We start from the raw sequence: 18,887 nt of genomic DNA on the forward strand, positions 1-18,887 counted from the left end.
ACTCCTGAATTATCTATTAAATAAACAAAATTTATTTTTTTTTTTAAAATGTAAAGCCCAAGAGGGAGAAAATAGGAAAGGAAGGGCTGAGGATGAAAAGATTCTTGACAGGAATTCTTTTCCATCTGAAACCCGGTTAGGTTCGTTTGTGGAAGCCCTGGAGAGTTGTCAGGGTCATGGTCCTGGTTGTTAAAATAGCACTAAGTGTGTCAGGTCGAAGAAGAGATGATGAACCATTATCCTTTCTGTTATGTGCAGTAGAGGAGCCCATTTACAGTCGGATCCACCCTAAACAACTGTGTCATCCCGTGAACAAAGCAATCTTCCTGTTCACCTAGTAGCACGACAGGTAAATTAACAAGAAAGTCGGGGGCAAGAAGGAAAGCCACCATCAGTGATGAATTCGGTTGTCCTCTCCAGTGATTCTGAACATGTCAGCTCTCGACACAGAAGCGTTCAGAATGCATACTGAATTCTGTAGGGATGGGTCCGTGACCTTGTGTGAAGGAATCTTCCTGGAAATCAGTCATCCTGGAAAATATTACATCACTTTGTCAGGTGGGAAATGTACTTAGACGTGAGACAGCTTCTTCTAAACCGGTGGTTATCTACCCTGGCTGCATATTAGAATCATCTGCAGAGGTTTAAAAACAAAAACAAACAAAAAACCCACCACAGACTTACATCCCACCTGTGACTAAGCGAAACCTAGAGTCTAGGATGGGACTTCGTGTAACTGTAAGATCTTTGCTGGCAACTTCGATACACCGTGAGGGTTGAGGACTGCTCCTCTACACTGAATTGTCCCCAGAATTTGGCCCTTAGGACTTTCAAGGTCTGTTTTTTTTGGCGGAACCTCTAGTAATGACTTAAGGAGTTGCAATAGAACCGTGGCTGTCTTCCACAGCCTACAGAGAGAACCACGTAAGCAGTCTGGTTTCACTTGGGAATGCCTTGGGAAGTCATAAGGAAACTAAATATGTTTAAGTTGATGTGTTTAGTATCTCTTTTCTGGTTATCGTTTTTTCCACGTTCAGTAATCCTGTCATCAAAGTACAAAACGCTTAATCAAGTAGACTTACTTTTTATAAATAGGAGTCCCGCTCCGTGATAAAAAGGAATGAACTACTGATACACACAACATCGTGGACGAATCTCAGATCCGTTATGCAAAGTGCAAGAGGCTCAGCTCAAAAGGCTACAGTGATGCTCTGGAAAAGGCAAAACCATAGAGATGGAAAACAGCTCCGTGGTTGACAGGGGTGGGGTGGGGCAGGCGATGGAACTGTCCTGCGTCATGAATGTGATGGTGGATACAGGACTTCATGAATTGGCCCAAATTCAGGGATGTGTACACAGTAAAGGATGGATTTTACAGTATATAGATCAAGAGATCTTTTTTTTCTTTTTTTTTTGCAAAAGCCAGTGATTCCCTTTCCACACTTTACTGAATGTCCTGCTCTCAGAGGGCAACTAGTTTTACCTCTTTTAACTGTACCCCTTGGTATTTATTTCTTGCCTCTAAATCGTATGCTTCATTTGCTGCTTGAGTTTTCACTGCTAGGCATTATCTCTGGGCTTCCTGCCGTGAAGACTGTTTAGCGTTCTCGTGCATATTCCTCCTTTCGCTCTCACATACACGCACCTGCATCCGTCTCATCCTCCAGTCTCCCAACAGTTAAAGCATAATTTTGGCTGGTCCCGTATACTGGATGCATGATGACCATGTAAATACAATTTCAATGAGCCATGTTGTATACTCACATTACTTTTTTCTTGTGTGTTTTCTTTGTGGTTTCTGTGCAATTAATAATTTTGCTTTTTACATGTGCTTAATTTTCTATATAGTGGGCACCAGTCAAGCCCCACATTCTCCCCTGGTTGTCTCAAGTTCCTCGCGATATATTCATACACATCCGATAGTCCCTCAGCTGTGCCTTTTTGAACCTTCTCTCCAGGAACGTTCTGTCCTGCTCGGGTCTGGATGGTGTGTCTCTGTGCTGAGTGCACATTTGTCATTCGGAGACATCTCATTCTCCTTGGGATGCCTTTCACCTTCTTTTGGGGTGTGAACCCCTTTTTCCTAGATCACTTGATCTCTTTCAAGGCTTACACCCATCGTTTCTGTCAAAAACATCCTCCAACAGTTTCCTTAGAAAGAGGACATTCAAACTTTTTGAGACCCTGAATGTCTTAAAGTGCCTTTGATCAACCTTCCCATTTAATTGATAGTTAAAATAGTTATGGAATTCTGATTAGAAAACTTTCCCCCAGAACTTTCAAGGATTTTTGCTCCATTGCTTTCTGTCTTCCATTGTTGCTGTGCTTTTTGTTTTGTTTTCAGTTTTAATACTTTTTTATTGCCGTTGATTTACAGTGTTGTGTTAATTATTCTTGCTGTTGAGAAGCACAAGCATTTCCATTCCTGAACCTTTGTATGGGACCTGCCTTTTCCTCTGGAAGCTTTTAGGTTTTTCTTTGTCCCCAGCGTCATGAAATTTATAAGAATATGTCTGGATGCGGAAGTTTCATCCTTTGTGCTGGACTCCCCCTTTCCATTTGGAAAATCAAACTCTTAATTCTAGATTTTTTATTTTTTATTTTTTTTTTACTTCTCTTGCGTTTTCTTTATTGTCTCTTTTCAGTAACTCTTGTTATTTGGAAGTTAAACCTCCTGGGTAATTCTCTAGTTTTTATGCCTTTCTTCTCTGATTTTCCATCAGTTTGTCTTTTCTGTTTTACTCTTTAGCAGATTTCCTTAACTTTGTCTTCTAAGCCCCTCTTTTGAATTTTCATTTCTACTGTTATATTTTTAGTTTCCAAAAACTCTTTCTTAGTCTGAGTCTTTATATAGAAGTTTGTTCTGGTTTTGTAGATATAATCATCTCATAGCTTTCAACTTTAGGTGTTAGTCATAGTTGATTTTTTTCTGTTTGTTTTGGTCTTTCATGTTAGAAGTTTCCCTAAGATGCCCAAGGAACACTGCTGTGCTCAAATTTAAGAACAGGGCATCAAAGGAAATTCTGTGCTGATAGGTACAGCTTGTCCCCTTTGGGTCTCCCTGTAGGACAACCTCACTGGACGATCTTCATAGGAAACCACCAAAGTCCTGATCTTTGGGTCTTTTCTGTTTGGTGGTCAGATTCCCCAGAGAAGAATCTTCCATTCTTGACACCTGGAGGATATAAACTTGGCTACCAAAATTCTAGGATGAGGAAGAGGGCTAGGGGCTCAACATTTAGCATCCTTTCTTCTCTCTGTCCCTGCTCTGTGTGGCATCCCCTGGTCAGATGCCCTCTGTTTTGTTGCCTAGAGAGACTAAACTTACGGTCTCACACCACACGGGAAAAGGATGGCCACCTTGTGGCTTGATGTAGTGGAGGGGAGGTGGAGGGATCTAACTGTGAAACAGACTTCTAACCAAATCTCTTGTTTTTAGTCCCCCCTTCACCTTCTTCTTCAGAGGTTTTGTGAGTCCTCTCTTTTGCTCCGCACTTTCCCTACTGCTGGCTTGTTTATTCGGCTAAGTCTCCAGTCTAAGTCATCTACTCTTTCCAGCTCCCAGATTTTGTTGCTCTCATTTTGAGCCTGTCTAAAATGACCCCCACAATTCATGACTGTCTGTCACAGCACCCCCTGTGTCCTCTTCAGAACAGCCATCTTAACCTGTAATCATTTTATTAATTTCTTATTTATGACCCATATCTGCTACTAGACTCTCAGCACTGAGGAAGACCTTGTTTGTCTTGTTCTTATTTATTCCTCATGGCTATCACAGCACCATACTGTGGGAGGGATTATAGCACAGGGCCTAAGAATATAGGCTCTCAGTAGTTCTGGGTTCAAATCCCAGCTTCACCACTTTTCATAAATATATAGCCATGGAGAAACAATCTACCTATGGGTCACTTTTTTTTCATCAGCAAACGTGGGAGGATATCCTCTCTGCTGAAGTTTTTGGAATGATAGGGCTCTTCTGGTGGTGCAGTGGTTAAGAATCCACCTGCCAATGTAGGAGACATGGGTTCAATCCCTGCCCCGGGAAGATCCCACATGCCGCGGAGCAACTAAGCCCGTGCACCACAACTACTGAGCCTGCGCTCTAGAGCCCGCGAGCCACAACTACTGAGCCCGCGTGCCACAACTCCTGAAGCCCACGTGCCTAGAACCCATGCTCCGCAACAAGAGAAGCCACGACAATGAGAAGCCCGTGCACCGCAACGAAGAGTAGCCCCCGCTCGCTGCAACTAGAGAAAGCCCGCGCACTGCAACGAAGACCCAAGGCAGCCGAAAATAAAAACAAATAAATAAATAATTTTTTAACAAAGTTAAATAGATAAAGTTTTGGAGCGATTTAATGAGGTGGTCTGGGTAATGAGGTAATGCGGGGTGTACGCCTGGCACTTCATAAGCAACCAGCAGATGCTAAGTCAGGTAGGTGCAGGATTTTCAAAAAATGAATGATTAAGTGCCCCAGCATTTTTTGGGTTGAAAATATGGTCACTGTGTGTGTGTGTGTGTGTGTGTGTGTGTGTGTGTGTGTGTATGTATGTGTGTATGTATGTGTGTGTATGTGTGTGTGTGTATGTGTGTGTGTGTGTGTCTGTGTATGTGTGTGTGTGTGTGTGTGTGTGTGTGTGTATGTGTATGTGTGTATGTGTGTGTGTGTGTGTGTAAAATACTTGGATGAGTTTGGGGCATGCACTTCTGTCCCCCTTTATTCAATGAATAACCTCAGAGTCCTCTGTTGCTTTTTCCCCAACAGGATTTCCATCACAAGGGTCACCGCTGACATCTCGCTGGCCAAACGCTCTGTCTTGAACAATCCCAGTAAACATGCCATAATAGAGAGATCCAACACAAGGTCAAGTTTAGGTAAGTGTGTGCTTCGCCAGTGAGCTGAAGCCATTTAAACCCTTCTCTCCTGAGGCTGCTGGTGAGCAGGTCTAACTAGATAATAATTCCATGTGTCATAGCGCAGAGACACTACAGACACGTGTCACCAGTAGCCACTGCTGCCGTCTTAGTGATTTCATGGTATGGAAGGATTTGTTTTGAAAGTTTTGAGTTAAAAATTCCACAGGCTGTCAGCATGAGTGTTTTGGCTGTGTTTTCACGAACATGAGCCCTGGTGTCTGCAGACTCTAAAAACTCCTGGCTTTGCATCATTGTTACCACAAGCAATGTCATCAGCCTCTTTAAGGCCCAGTTTCTGGTACCGAACCAAACTAGGGTCCCCTCGCCTGCATGCAGTGAAGCCAGTCTACTGACGCCAGGTTGAGGTGAAGGAAAGTACCGCATTTATTGCAGGATGCCAAACAAGGAGAACGGGCAGCTCATGCTCAAAAGATCCGAGCTCCCCAATGGCTTCCAGGGAGGGGGCTTTAAAGGCAGTGTGAGGGAGGGGGCCCTAGGGTGTGTGATTGGCTCATGCACAATTCTTGGATTGGTTGGCATCAAGCTTCAAGCACCATCAACCTTCTGGTTTCAGCCTTCTCGTTCTTGCTGTCAGCAGTTTTCATCCGGAGGGGGTCTGCTTCCTTAAAAACAACTAAGGGATGTGTGTCAGGCCTTTATCTCTATTTTTCAGGGAACTGGGAGTTTGATGACTCTGTGGTGGATTTATAGTCTAAATTGTTACCAGTTTTCCAGCCTAACAGCTGTCCTTTGTTTTTACATCTTGACATTCCTAATGATTAACTCTTGAGCCAGCCTTTAGAGACTCAAGGGAGGCCTGGAGACTGAAGCAAAAGCCTTTGACTTCAAAGGACAGGTACATGGGGCTTGTATACGGTGTCATTTCTTCATCTAAACAGCAAAAGAGAGAGAGTAGTAACTAACTGTAGGATTATTAGAAGGATTAAACATAGTATGACTTCCATAAATAATGGCTATGATCCCAAATCCCTTAATACTTGAATTATATCAAGAATTATAATTGTATAATATTGATAGCCATATTTTTGTTTCATTTGTAAAAACAATTTGGAGATTTCAGTTAACGTGTCTACAGGGTTGCGTTTGAACGCTGTGCGTTATCGCGCACTGATTTGATCAAGTGAAAGAGCTTTGGCAACTATTTCATCCGTTTGGCACCTGCTTGAAGTTTTAGGTTAATCGCTGTTACACATGTAACTTACTGGGCATTAGGTTTCTATTCTTATAAATTTTTTCATGGTTGTGTGAGATCTTTGATCTTTGAGAGACTGGCTTTTAACGTCAAACTTTTTAGTTAACTCTGAAGTATATTGTATAAAAAATAGAGAAACTGTTGAAAACAATAACCCTTATCTGTGATGAGTATAATACCTTATAGAACCCAGTTTTGTTCCCCCAGCAGTCCCTCATTAACTAAACTTCAGTCATCAAGCTTTAGAAACATATTTGGGGGATGGAATCCTACATTTTGTTTAGGGTGATCTCCTGTCCTTATCGTCTGTGACCCTTAAAACTCTTTGTATACATTTTTGATGCTCACAGTAATCGTTACAAAATGCTCGTTCCATTGTTTCAACTGATGAACGAAGTCAGGTAATTTGTTTAGACTCATCGTTTGAATCAATGGCGTCACAGTTTCGTGTCGGTTGCCAAGGCTTTTGTGAAACTACCAAGTATATATTACTGTTCAAGACTCTTGCACGCCATAGAGTGAGCATACACTGGACAGTGACTGTCAAAGTCAGGGAACAAAAAAGATGAAGGAGCTTGTAGCAATGAGGCCAATAAGTTGTCAGCTCATTGAAATGGAGGGTGATTGAGAAAGCTGTTCGTGCACTGCACTGCTTGGTGAAGACCTAAGGCTGCAGGGAGGCGTATCCACCAAGAACAGCTTCTCCAAGGAGCGAAGCCCGAGCTGAGATCTAAAACGGGATAGGGTTTAGCCAAGGAAAAAGGGCGAAAGAGTGAAGGGTATGATAGGGATTTCAAGAGCCACAGAGGCTTCTAGAAAACATACATGCTTTACTTTGATGGAGTGTATGGTTTAAAAAAGAGAGAGGTGGGAGATGACACCAGAGAGATAAAGGGCGGAGACGGGGGCGGATATTAAGGAATTTGGGGCTCATCCTTAAGGCTCGACGGAACCATGACTAGATTTTAGGCATGTATTCATCCACTGATGAACACTTGAGAACCACCCATGTGCTGGGCATCACTGTAAGTGCCGGGGACACAGACGTGAAGAACAGCACATCCTCACGCTCATACAGCTCTCGTTCCACAGAGGAGGTGTGGACAGAAGCTAATAGAAGTAGCTGTAGACAGATAACAGTTAGAGCTAGTCAGTCAGTGGTTGGTGATTCCTGGTAGAAGCAGCAGGTAGAGTCAGCTGAGGAGGAGAGTGGGACCTTATATGGGGAGTCAGGCGAGGGCTCCCCGAGAAGGTACCATTTTAGCAGAATCTTTTGTGTTGTGAATTCTTTACCCTTGCAGCTACCTGAGAAAAGAGAGAAGTTCTGGGCAGAGGGCGCGATAGGTGCAAAGGTCCCGAGATGGGATGCCAGTCTGGAAAGGTCAAATACAGTATGGTTCCATGTATATGATGTCCTAGAAAAGCCAAAACTCTAGTGACAAACAGCTGTGGTTACCTGGGGGGGAGGGTGTGAGCACAAAGGAATAGCAGTTTGGGGAGCGATGGAATTGGAGGTTACACAAATGTTTACTCGTGCGAAAATCCATATAGCTGGATACCCCTCAAAAAGTCAATTTCACTGCACATTTTTTTTGGGGGGTCATGCTGTGTGGCTTGTGGGATCTTAGTTCCCCCACCAGGGACTGAACCCGGGCCCTTGGCAGTGAGAACGCAGGCACCTAACCACTGGACCGCCAGAGAGTTCCCCACTGCACATTAATTTTAAAATTAACATCAAAACATACTTAAAGCTGCTTCTATAGAATTGTGAGAAATGAGCATTGTAAGAAAAGCAGTTGGAGAAGAAGATTCACTTTTCCCTATCCCCTGCCAGCTTCTCAGTGTTTTGGTGCTATCATCTGGGGTTTTTCCTAAATTATGGATTTTTTTCCCATAATTAATTTAATTCCATTTAAAAATTTAAATGCCATAAAATACCCTGCCCTGACCCACAGAGTCCCTTCAGTAGCCTCGACCTCTCTCTCTGTCCCCACCACCCGGCTGAACACAGCCCCCCAAAATCTAAGTTTTCCAAACTTAGTGTCCCCATTTCAGTCACTATTATTCACTCTCCAGCTGGCTCCAAATTTGTTTATAAAGAAGTTACCAGTAACCTCCCTGTCACTAGTCCAGTGGACATACTGCAGTCTGTTTTACGTGACGTTGCAGTGACATTTGGAGGACATCTGTCCCCCTCTCCTTGAAGCACCCCTCCCCTTGGATTCCTCAACAGCACCGATTCTGGCCCTCCTGCCTTTCCTTTTTTTGCAGGCTTATGCTCTGTGGCTTTTGAATGTGAGTTCTTTTTTTTTTTTTAATTTTATTGACGTGGAGTTGATTTACAGTGTTAATTTTGCTGTTCAGAAAGTGACTCAGTTATACATATATACTTTTTTTCATATTTCCATTATATTTTTTCACAGGATATTGAATATAGTTCCCTGTGCTACACAGTAGGACCTTGTTGTTTATCCATCCCATATATACCAGTTAGTTTGCAGCTGCTCATCCCACACTCCCGTTCCTTCCCTCCCCCACCCCCCTCCCCCTCAGTAACCACAGTCTGTTCTCTATGGCTGTGAGTCTGTTTCTGTTTCGTAGATAAGTTCATTTGCGTCGTACGTTAGATTCCCATAGAAGTGATATCGTATGGTCTCTGTCTTTCTCTTTTGGACTGACTTCACTCACTGTGATGATCCCTAGGTCCATCCATGTTGCTGCAGATGGCGTTACTGCGTTCTTTTTAATGGCTGAGTCATATGTGCATATACATACAGACCACATCTTCTTTAGACTGTGAGGGGTTCTTAACTGTCCCTCTCGGGTCCTCTCTCTGGTCCCTCTCTCTCAGCAAAACTATTCATACCGATCGCTCCAGTTACTTCCTATATGCAGACAGCTCACAGTTTGTACCCCAAGCTGGACAGTGCCTTTCCACTCCAGAGTTACACATCCTACTTGACGGGGTTGCCTTGTGTATTCCTCAAACTTAGCACATGCTAAAGAGAATTTATCAGCTTTCCTGTATTCTGATAATTTCCCAGGGTTTCTTATCTGAGTCCTAACAGTCAGGATACTCATCTCCGTTTGGAGAACCAGGAGACTCTGTGGCCCTCTTGATACGTGAGCACCCGCACTTCCTTCCCCAGCACATCTCCAGGTCTTGTCAGTTTCACCTCCTGAATTTCTGTCCCATCTGTCTCATCACATGCAGTGTTTACACCACTGCTCCATTCCAAGGGCCCCGAGGCACCGTGAGTACTTCACACCTATTTTGACCCGGATCCCTTAGTTCTTCATGCCACAGCCGAAGAAATCTTTTCAAAGAGCAGATCTGTTCCGGACACATCCCCGCTTCAAACTGTAAATGTCTCTGCATTGTTCTTGGACGACAGCAGAACTCCTCGATCTGGACCTGGACCCCGGGTGTCCACAGCTCTTAGCCTCACCTCACACTGCTCTGCCTCACTCCTTCCACTTCACGCATGCCGTCTGCACTCGCCTTCCACGGCTGCAGTAACAAAATCATACAGACCAGGAGGCGGAAACAAACATTTCTCACATTTCTAGAGGCTGGAAGTTCAAGATCAAGGGGTCAGCAGGTCTGTTTCTCCTGAGGCCTCTCTCCTTGGCTTGCCGACGGCCACCCTCTCGCTGTGTCCTCACATGACCTCTCCTGTCTGCACCTCCCTGGTGTCTCTCTCTCTCTCTCTCTGTCTCTCTGTCTCTCTGTCTCTCTCTCTCTCTCTCTCTCTCGTCTTATGAGGACACCAGTCATACTGATGTAGCCTGCCCTATCCTACTGGCCTCATTTTCTTTGAAGGCCCTGTGGCCAAATACAGTCACATGGATACGAGCCCACCTGTAGGACCACATTTAACTTTACCTCTTGAAAGGCTCTATCACCAAATAGGGTTCCATTCTGAGGTACTGGGGGTTGGGACTTCAACACAGGAAATTTGGTGGTGGGGGGGGGACACACAATTCAATCCATAACATTGCCTTTCACTCAGTCCTTTGTCTGCCGCGGAGCCTTTGCACCTGCCGTTCCCTCCTCACCTGACTCCCCCTTTGAATCACGGGAAGGGCCGCCATGTTACCCTCACTGCGTGAGTGCATCACTGATGCCTGTCTCCCCCACTCGAAGATAAGCCCTGTGAGCTCAGAGATTGGGTCTCTTTTGGCTCATTACTGCTTCCCGGGTACACCCCACACTGACTGGCGCGAAGTAGGTGCTTAGTAAGAATATATGGGCTAAGTGGGTAGTCACACCTTGACACTGAACCTCTCCCCAAACGCGCCACACCTTGATTTTCTGTCCTCTGTGTTTATGCAGACTTGGAAAATGGCTTTGCATTCAGTGTTTGTTGTACATCACAAATCTGTATTTTCTCCAGGGAAAACAAGTTATCGTGGTATTCTTTTAAGCTGTAGTTGTGCTGACATTAAGGATATATTAAAGTTGGGGGGGGAGAGAACTATTGCTGCTATATTGCCCCATAAGAGGATAAACTGTATTAAAGTATCAACACTCCAATCTTTGCTTTTATTGAAGTCAGTTTTTCTTACCCTTTAAACCAGTTTCTATGTAGCATGTTTTCCTCAGTCTGCACGATAAGTTCTCTGCAATGTTGCTTTATTTTTAAAGAGTATTAGCATTTCAAAGATCTAAGTCAAATTATTTTCCTGTTTGTGAACTGCTGGAAGGTGTATGCTGGAGGAAAGGTAAACCAGACACTGAGTTTGGGGGCAGAAACCACTGCTAAGAACTTATTCTTTCAAGCATTACTTATTATCCTGGAAGTTCTTTCAACCCAAGGGCAGGTAGGGGCAAACTGGGGGACTTTATTTTTTGTTTTAATATTTACTTGTTTTGGCTGCCCCAGGTCTTAGTTGCAGCACGCAGGGTCTTAGTTGCAGCATGTGCACTTCTTAGTAGCAGCGTGCGAGCTCTGAGTTGTGGCACGTGACCTCTGAGTTGCGGCACGCGGGATCTAGTTCCCCGACCAAGGATGGAACCCAGGCCCCCTGCATTGGGAGCACAGAGTCTTACTGGACCACCAGGGAAGTCCCAGGGAGCTTACTTCAAAAGCATTGTTTTCTTGTATACATTTAGTAAAAAATTAAATTTGAGAAAATTGACCTCAAATTTAATAGACAAGATCAATTATAGCAATTATTTCTTTTATGAAAGGATGAAAGATCCTGTATATTGAAGATATAATTTGATAGGTAAAAATTTGCTTTATACATGAGATTTTAGAAAACTTTCATTGCATAAACAGAAGTATAGTATGTTGCATTTGGAGTTGATTATGCTAATGTACCACTGTGTGACATGAAGAAAAAAAAACCTGAAAATTTTGTAGCTTTAAGTACATACTCAGGTTTTCGGAGTGGTACAGGACTTCCTTGCCTGTATGGATGTCTTTATATGGGCTCATAAAACTTCTCACCTTTTTTCTCAGTTGCAATATCGGTCAAGCATCATAATTTAAAATATCTACATTAGCTATGCACATAAATTACATTATAGTCTTAGAAGCAAAAATATTATTTAAATTAAAATAGTAAAGGGCCTGGTAATACAGTTATTTGCCAATTCCAAATCCAAACTTTTAAAACTAATAAACTCAGATACTTATTGCTTTATGAAATAATTCACCTCAGAGTTTCTTTAATCTGCCCAACTTTATACTGTCTGCAAACTGTGGCTTGGTTTTACCCCAAGCAATTTTCCAGGGACAAATCAGTTTAGGAAACTATGCTACATCTTTGCACCCGTTTGTACACAACTGTGCAGTTGTGGGATCTACTTGTGTCACACGATAGCAAAAACTATGTACCGAAAGTGGGAAAATATCAGCAAATGAGAGTAAAGGAAGTGAAGCTAGATTTAGCCGTGCACGTGGCAACAGCTGTAACTGACAGTAAAGGAAGTGAAGCTAGAGTTAGCCGTGCACGCGGCAACAGCTGTAACTGACAGATAACACACAGGGAGCAGGGGAAGGCATTTACTTTGTATATTAGCAACTAGGTGGTAAGATGATAATGTTTACAGCTTGGTAAATGTTTTCAGTGCAATTGAGGAGTCAGCAGAGATAATTTGTTAAAAGTCTGTCTCTTTCACCTTGTCCTGATGGAACTGTTCTGTCTCTAAACTGTGGTGATGGATATAGGAACCTACACATGATAAAACTGCGTAGAGCTCAGTACACACACACACACACAGATGAGTACATAAAACTGGGGAAATCTGAATAAGATGGGTGGATTGTATTAATATTAATGTCCTGGTTGTGATATCGCACTACAGTTTTGCAAGATGTTCCCATTGAGGATAACTGGGTAAAGGGCACAGTGTTCTCTGTTATTTCTTACAACTGCTTGCGAACCTACAGTTATCTCAACAGAAGCATCGATTAAAGGAAAGTTCATCACTTATGTTGGTAGCACCAGGGACTGTGGAACGGGGATGACACACCAGAGAGAGCACCCCTTATTTGGTCCTCAGGTGTGGTCTCCAAATCAACAGCATCATTATCATGGGGGCATTAGTGAAGACTGAACATTCTCAGGCCCCATCCAAACGTATAAAATCAGGAACTGTGGAGGTGGGACCCTACAATCTCTGGTTTAACAAGGCTGCCTGGTGATTCTACCATATGCCAGAGTCTGAGAACTACCGATCTTGTTCGAGCCCATCACTGTTCAGTGAAGGATTTGAGAGCCATAGGAAGTGAAGGGACCTGTGTGGTGTGGGTGAGGCACCTACTAACGAATAAAGCTAAGGCTAGACCCTGGGTGTCCCGACTACCAGTCCAGGATTTAGTCCATTGCGCCGTGTCGTGATGCTAATTACATCTCTGCTTTCTCTGAGGAAGAGAAAAAAATAATTGATGGAGAATGAAGGGCGGATGATAGACTCTAAAACTAGCCTTGCAGATCGACGCGATGTGGAATTTACGGGACTGTTGATCTTTTGAATCTCATTTCTTCCCTCCTCGTGACCTATCCATTACCAGCGTAGCTATGTCTGTCTTAATAAATTAGCACTTTTTATTCCACAAGATTGCTCCAATGGCCCAGCTATAGCAATATTTCTACCCAAAGGGAGTTCTTCATCTAAATATATTTTGGCAGTCAAATTCATTATTCATGTTTTTGAAGATTTAATGAATTTTTTTCTACAACAGCTTCTACCTAATACATATATAGTCAATTAAAAAGGCAAAAATATGTTACATTATATATATATTAAATGATTATATTTTTTCTTTGCCTTTTTAATTCATTCCTTCAACACAGTTTTTGAGTGCCAAGCGTGTACCAAGTACTGTACTGACGGAAGGAATGGAAGTAATTATGTACTGTTGCCAGTTTTCTGTCAGTTCACTGCCTGTCGGAAAAGTTTTCAATCGTATCATCAAAATACAATGCAATAAATGTTAACAGAGGTAGGCACAAAGCAATACTTGACATTTGTTAAGTATTTACTGTGGGCCAGGCACCACAATAAATGCTTTGCATGTTGATTCACTTAGTCCCTCATTTCCATTTTCCAAAGAAGAACACTTAGGGAGCTCCAAGAAATGAAGCCTGTTACCCAAGGATCACACACTCTATGAAGTGAGGAAGCCATTTTGGTGCTTGGGACTGGGTGCCCAGAGGCAGACCTCCCTGGGCCTGCAGAAAGGAAAAGAAGCTTAGAGAGGGCTTTACAGATTTCGTTTTTCAGGATAAGTAAGGAACTTGTCAAAACTAGAATTCTGTGCTTAGTGATTATGAAATGGCGTTGGAATTACCATTACATCACTGATACCAGAGCCATCGCAAGTCTTATTAATTCTCGACTGACCGCTTGGATGTCGTCCAACGCTAGCTACGAAGTGTAACAACCGCCTCTGTTTTTACAGTATTGTTCAATTATAGAAATGTCTTTCCAAACGAACGCACTTCCCTTCTTTCTCATCTTCCAGAAAACATGATTGTTTCTGAGCTCTGAGTTTTTTTTTAATTGAAGTACAGTTGATTTAACAATGTTGTGTTAATTTCTGCTGTACAGCAAAGTGACTGAGTTATACATACATGTACATTTTTTATATTCTTTTCCATTACGGTTTATCACAGGATATTGAATACGGTTCCCTGTGCTATAACGGGAGGACCTTGTTGTTGATCCATCCTACATACACTACTTTGCCTCTGCTAATCCCAAACTCCCAGTCCATCCCTCCCCCACCCCCTCCCCCTTGGCAACTGCAAGTCTGTTCTGTGAGTCCGTTTCCTAGAAAAGTTCATGTGTCATATTTTAGATTCCACATGTAAGTGATATCATATGTATTTGTCTTTATCTTTCTGACTCACTTCACTTAGTATGATCATCTCTAGGTCCATCCATGTTGCTGCAAATGGCATGGTTTCATTCTTTTTTATGGCTGAGTAGTATTCCATTGTGTACATGTACCACATCTTTAGCCATGCATCTGTTGATGGGCATCTAGGTTGTTTCCATGTCTTGGCTATTGTGAGTAGTGCTGCTATGTACATAGAGGCGCATGTCTCTTTTTGAATTAGAGTTTTGTCTGTGTATATGCCCAGGAGTTGGATTGCAGGGTCATATGGCAACTCTATTTTTAGCTTTTTGAGGAACCTCCATACTGTTTTCCATAGTATCAGCACCAGTTTTAATTCAACGGCTGTTAAGTGATTGGGATTTGGACAGGTCAATAAGGCTTTTCGGTTTCAGAAATGAACATCAGCTGTCTTTGACATTTCTTTTTTGAAATAAGTTCTAAGCATGATGTACTCTGTCAAAGAAAAACCGCTAGTACAGATACATTTCTTTTCGAAGCATCATTTTTACTTGGAAGTTAAAAGTATTTTCTTCAGAATTTATTGGTCATCTTTTTTTAAGGTTTACTTACTAATATGTTGCACTGGGATTCTGAAAAAATCTCCTTTAAATTTTTAAATATCTCATTTCCCCCCTTAATTTAAAAAGTGTTAAGATATTTGTGTATGTAAGAATACTAGAAGATATAAATATTTGCATATATATACACATATATACATGATACATATATTAAGCACTTGACATTTGTTGATAAAGTAATTTTGTATACATAATAAGATAATGGATTATTTTCTTTTATGTTTATCTGTTACTCAGATTTTATGCAATGAACAAACATTACATTTATAATCTTTTTTTTTCATAGGACTCAAACTGCTAAGAAAAAGGAAGTTTTTTTAAGGTGTGGGACTCTGTGATTAACCGTTATTATTAACTGAGTACATGGATGAAAATCTTTGTGATCAAATTTCTTTTTTTTTTGAGACATACCTGACATACCATTAGATTAGTTTCAGGTATACAACATGACTTGACCCATGTATATATTGTGTTATGATCACAGGAAGTCTAGTTACAAGTTTACGTACAGTTACAAGTTTTTTTCTTGTGAGAAGAACTCCTAAGATCCACTCTCTTAGCAACTTCCAAATATACAATATTAGTAACTATAGTCACCATGCTGTGTGTCACATCCGTGGGACTTACTTGTGCTTTTGACCACCCTCACCCACCCCCCACTTCCCACCTCTGGCTACCCCCAACCTGTTCTTTTTACCTATGCTTTTTTTTTCTTTTCCGATTCCACATTTCCGTCAAGATTCTATCACTGGATCATGTGGTGGTTCTATTTGTAATTTTTGGAGGAACCTCCACATCATTTTCCATAGTGACAGCACCAGTTCACATTCCCACCAACAGTGCAGGAGGGCTCCCTTTTGTCCACATTATCACCACCGTGCTTGTTATATTATCTTTTTGATGATAGCCATCCTAACAGGTGTGAGGTGGTATCTCATTGGGGTTTTGATTTGCATTTCCCTGATGGTTAGTGATGTTGAGCGCCTTTTCATATACCTGTCGGCCATCTGTAAGTCGTCTTTGGAAAAATGTCTATTCAGGTCTTCTTCCCATTTGTTCATTGGACTGTTTGGTTTTTTGCTATTAAGCTGTAAGAGTTCTTTACATATTTTGGAAATTAACTCATCCTATACAAGCATATCTCATTTTATTGTGCTTTTCATTTGATTGCACTTTGCAGATGTTGTTTTTTTCACAAATTGAAGGTTTGCGGCAGCCCTGCCTTGAGCAGGTCTGTTGGCACCATTTTTCTAACATCGCTCGCTTCATGTCTTTGTGTTACATTCTGCTTATTCTCGCAATATTTCAAACTTTTTCATTACATTTGCTATGGTGATCTGGGATCAGTGATCTTCGTTACTACTGTGACTCTCTGAAGGGTCAGATGATGGTTAGCATTTTTCAGCAATCAAGTATTTGTTAATTAAGGTGTGTACACTGATTTTATAAGACAATGCTTTTGCACACTTAATAGACTACAGTTTAGTGTAAACACAGCTTTTATATGCACTGGGAAGCCAAAAAGTTCATGTGACTTGCTTTATTGTGGTAGTCCGAAAACAAACCTGCAGTATCTCTGACGTACGCCTGTATATGACTTGCAAATATTTTCTTCCATTTGGCAGGTTGCCTTTTCATTTTGTTGATGGTTTCCTTTGCTGTGCAGAAGCTTTTTAGTTTGATGTAGTCTCACTTGTTTACTCTGGGTTTTCTTGTGTTTGCTTTTGGTGTCAAATCCAAAAATGCATTGCCAAGACGAATGTCAAAGAGCTTACCACCTTTGTTTTTTTCTAGGAGTTTTATGGTTTTGGGATATACATTTAAGCCTTTAATCCATTTTGTGAGCTGATTTTCGTGTATGGTGTAAGACAGTGGTCCAGTTTCACTCTTTTGCACATGGCTGTCGTTTTCACCCAGCACAGTTTATTGAAGAGACTGTCCTTTTCCCCACTGTATATTCTTGGCTCCTTTGTCATAAATTAATTGGCCATATATGCATGGGTTTACTTCTGGGCTCTTCTAGTCTGTTCCACCGATCTATGGATCTGTTTTTACGCCAGTACCATACTGTTTTATTATAGTTTTGTGATATAGTTTGAAGTCAGGAAGCATAATTCCTCCAGCTTTGTTCTTCTTTCTCAAGATTGCTTTGGCTGTTTGGGGTCTTTTGTGATTCCACACAAAGTTTAGGATTGTTCTGTATCTGTGAAAAATGCCATTAGATTTTTGATAGTAATTGCAATAAATCTGTAGATCACTTGGGTATGGACATTTTGACAATATTAATTCTTCCAATCCATGAGCGTGGAATACCTGTTTATTTGTGTCTTCAGTTTCTTTCATCGGTGTCCTACAGTTTTCAGAGTACAGGTCTTTCACCTCCTTGGTTTTATTTATTCCTAGGTATTCTTTTTGATGCAATTTGTAAATAATAGTTTTCTTCCTTCCTCTTTCTGATAGTTCATTATTAGTTTATAGGACTGCAACAGATTTTTGTAAGCTAATTTTGTATCCTTCAACTTTACTGAATTTGTTTATTAGTTCTAATGGTCTTCTGGGGGAGTCTTTAAGAGTTTTCTGTACATACTATCATGTCATCTACAAACAGTGAGAGTTTTACTTCCTTTCCAATTTATATGCCTTTTATTTGTTTCTTGCCAAATTGCTCTGGCTAGGACTTTCAATACTATGTTGAAAGAAGCGGTGAGTGGGCATCCCTGTGTCGTTCCTGATCTTAGAGGAAAAGCTTTCAGCATTTCCATGGAGTGTGGTGTTGGCCGTAGACTAATCAAATTTCTTAATGCTTACAATAAATATTAACTTAGATCGGAACTTGACTGTTGGGGATCAGTGGCTGTGAAAACATTTATAGGGCACAGAGAAGCAAGGTTATATTGGAATAAAATTTTAAGGAGCATGAGAAAAGAGAGCAAATAAGAGTGTCAGTAATGTTTTAGAACACTGTTATGATTTCTAAAACTGTTGTTTAAGGAAATTCCAATATATATGAAGTAAAGAATGTTATAGGAAACCTCAGGTACTCATCACCTAGTTTCAACTATCATCTATTCATGGCCAATCTTGTTTCATTTCCAGTCTTCCCCCTGCCTTCCTCTCCTGTCTCTGAATTATTTTGAAGCTAATCCCAGACATCATATGTTGTTATCTGTAAATGTTTCAGTATGTATTTCTAAACATTGAAGACTCTTTTTATTTAAACCATATCGCCATTATCGCCAGACCTTAACAGTACATCCCAAGTATCAGGTTGCCACTCAGCCACGTATCATTTCCCAGCTGTCATGTATTATACATATACACACATACATCTTATATATAAGCATTATATATATAAACATTTTATCCACTTACTTTATGCATTACAAATGTATCAATTACTATTTGTTTGAATCAGAATCCACATAAAGTCCATACATTGCGAATGTTTCCTAGGTTCTTAAATCTCTTAATCTCGTTTTCCATAGATCTTTTTTATTTCCTTGTAGTTTTTTGAAGAAACTGGGTCACTTATTCTGCAGGGTTTTCAGAGAGTGAATTTTGCTAACTGCATTACACGGGCGTAGTTTATATATGTCTGTTCCCTGTATTTCTTATAAACTGATAGATCCAGAAGCTTAACGGGTTTGTTTTTTTCTTTTAGCAAAACTATGTCATGGGTGGTAATGTGACCAAATATTATTTTAAAGCCAGTATCTCAAGTGGTTTGGGCCCTGATTTTAAAGACACCCAGGTTAAATGAAAGGCCTCTAGTCATAACATATTGTAAGGCAGACAATAGTGACTTGCCTTTTCTGGAATAAT

General features: G+C 41.3%; 1 protein-coding gene across 2 annotated transcripts in view; it reads left to right on the forward strand.

Annotated features, from left to right (window-relative positions):
• CACNB2 (calcium voltage-gated channel auxiliary subunit beta 2) overlaps positions 1-18,887 on the forward strand; it is a 398,219-nt gene that overhangs the window by 373,588 nt on the left and 5,744 nt on the right. For both annotated transcript variants that reach the window (XM_060006318.1, XM_060006319.1), the window contains one exon: positions 4,766-4,875. In XM_060006318.1, coding sequence (XP_059862301.1) covers positions 4,766-4,875 — 110 coding nt within the window. The remainder of the gene's footprint in view (positions 1-4,765; positions 4,876-18,887) is intronic.

The sequence above is a fragment of the Delphinus delphis genome, chromosome 2 (assembly GCF_949987515.2).
Source record: "Delphinus delphis chromosome 2, mDelDel1.2, whole genome shotgun sequence".
NCBI lineage: Eukaryota > Metazoa > Chordata > Mammalia > Artiodactyla > Delphinidae > Delphinus > Delphinus delphis.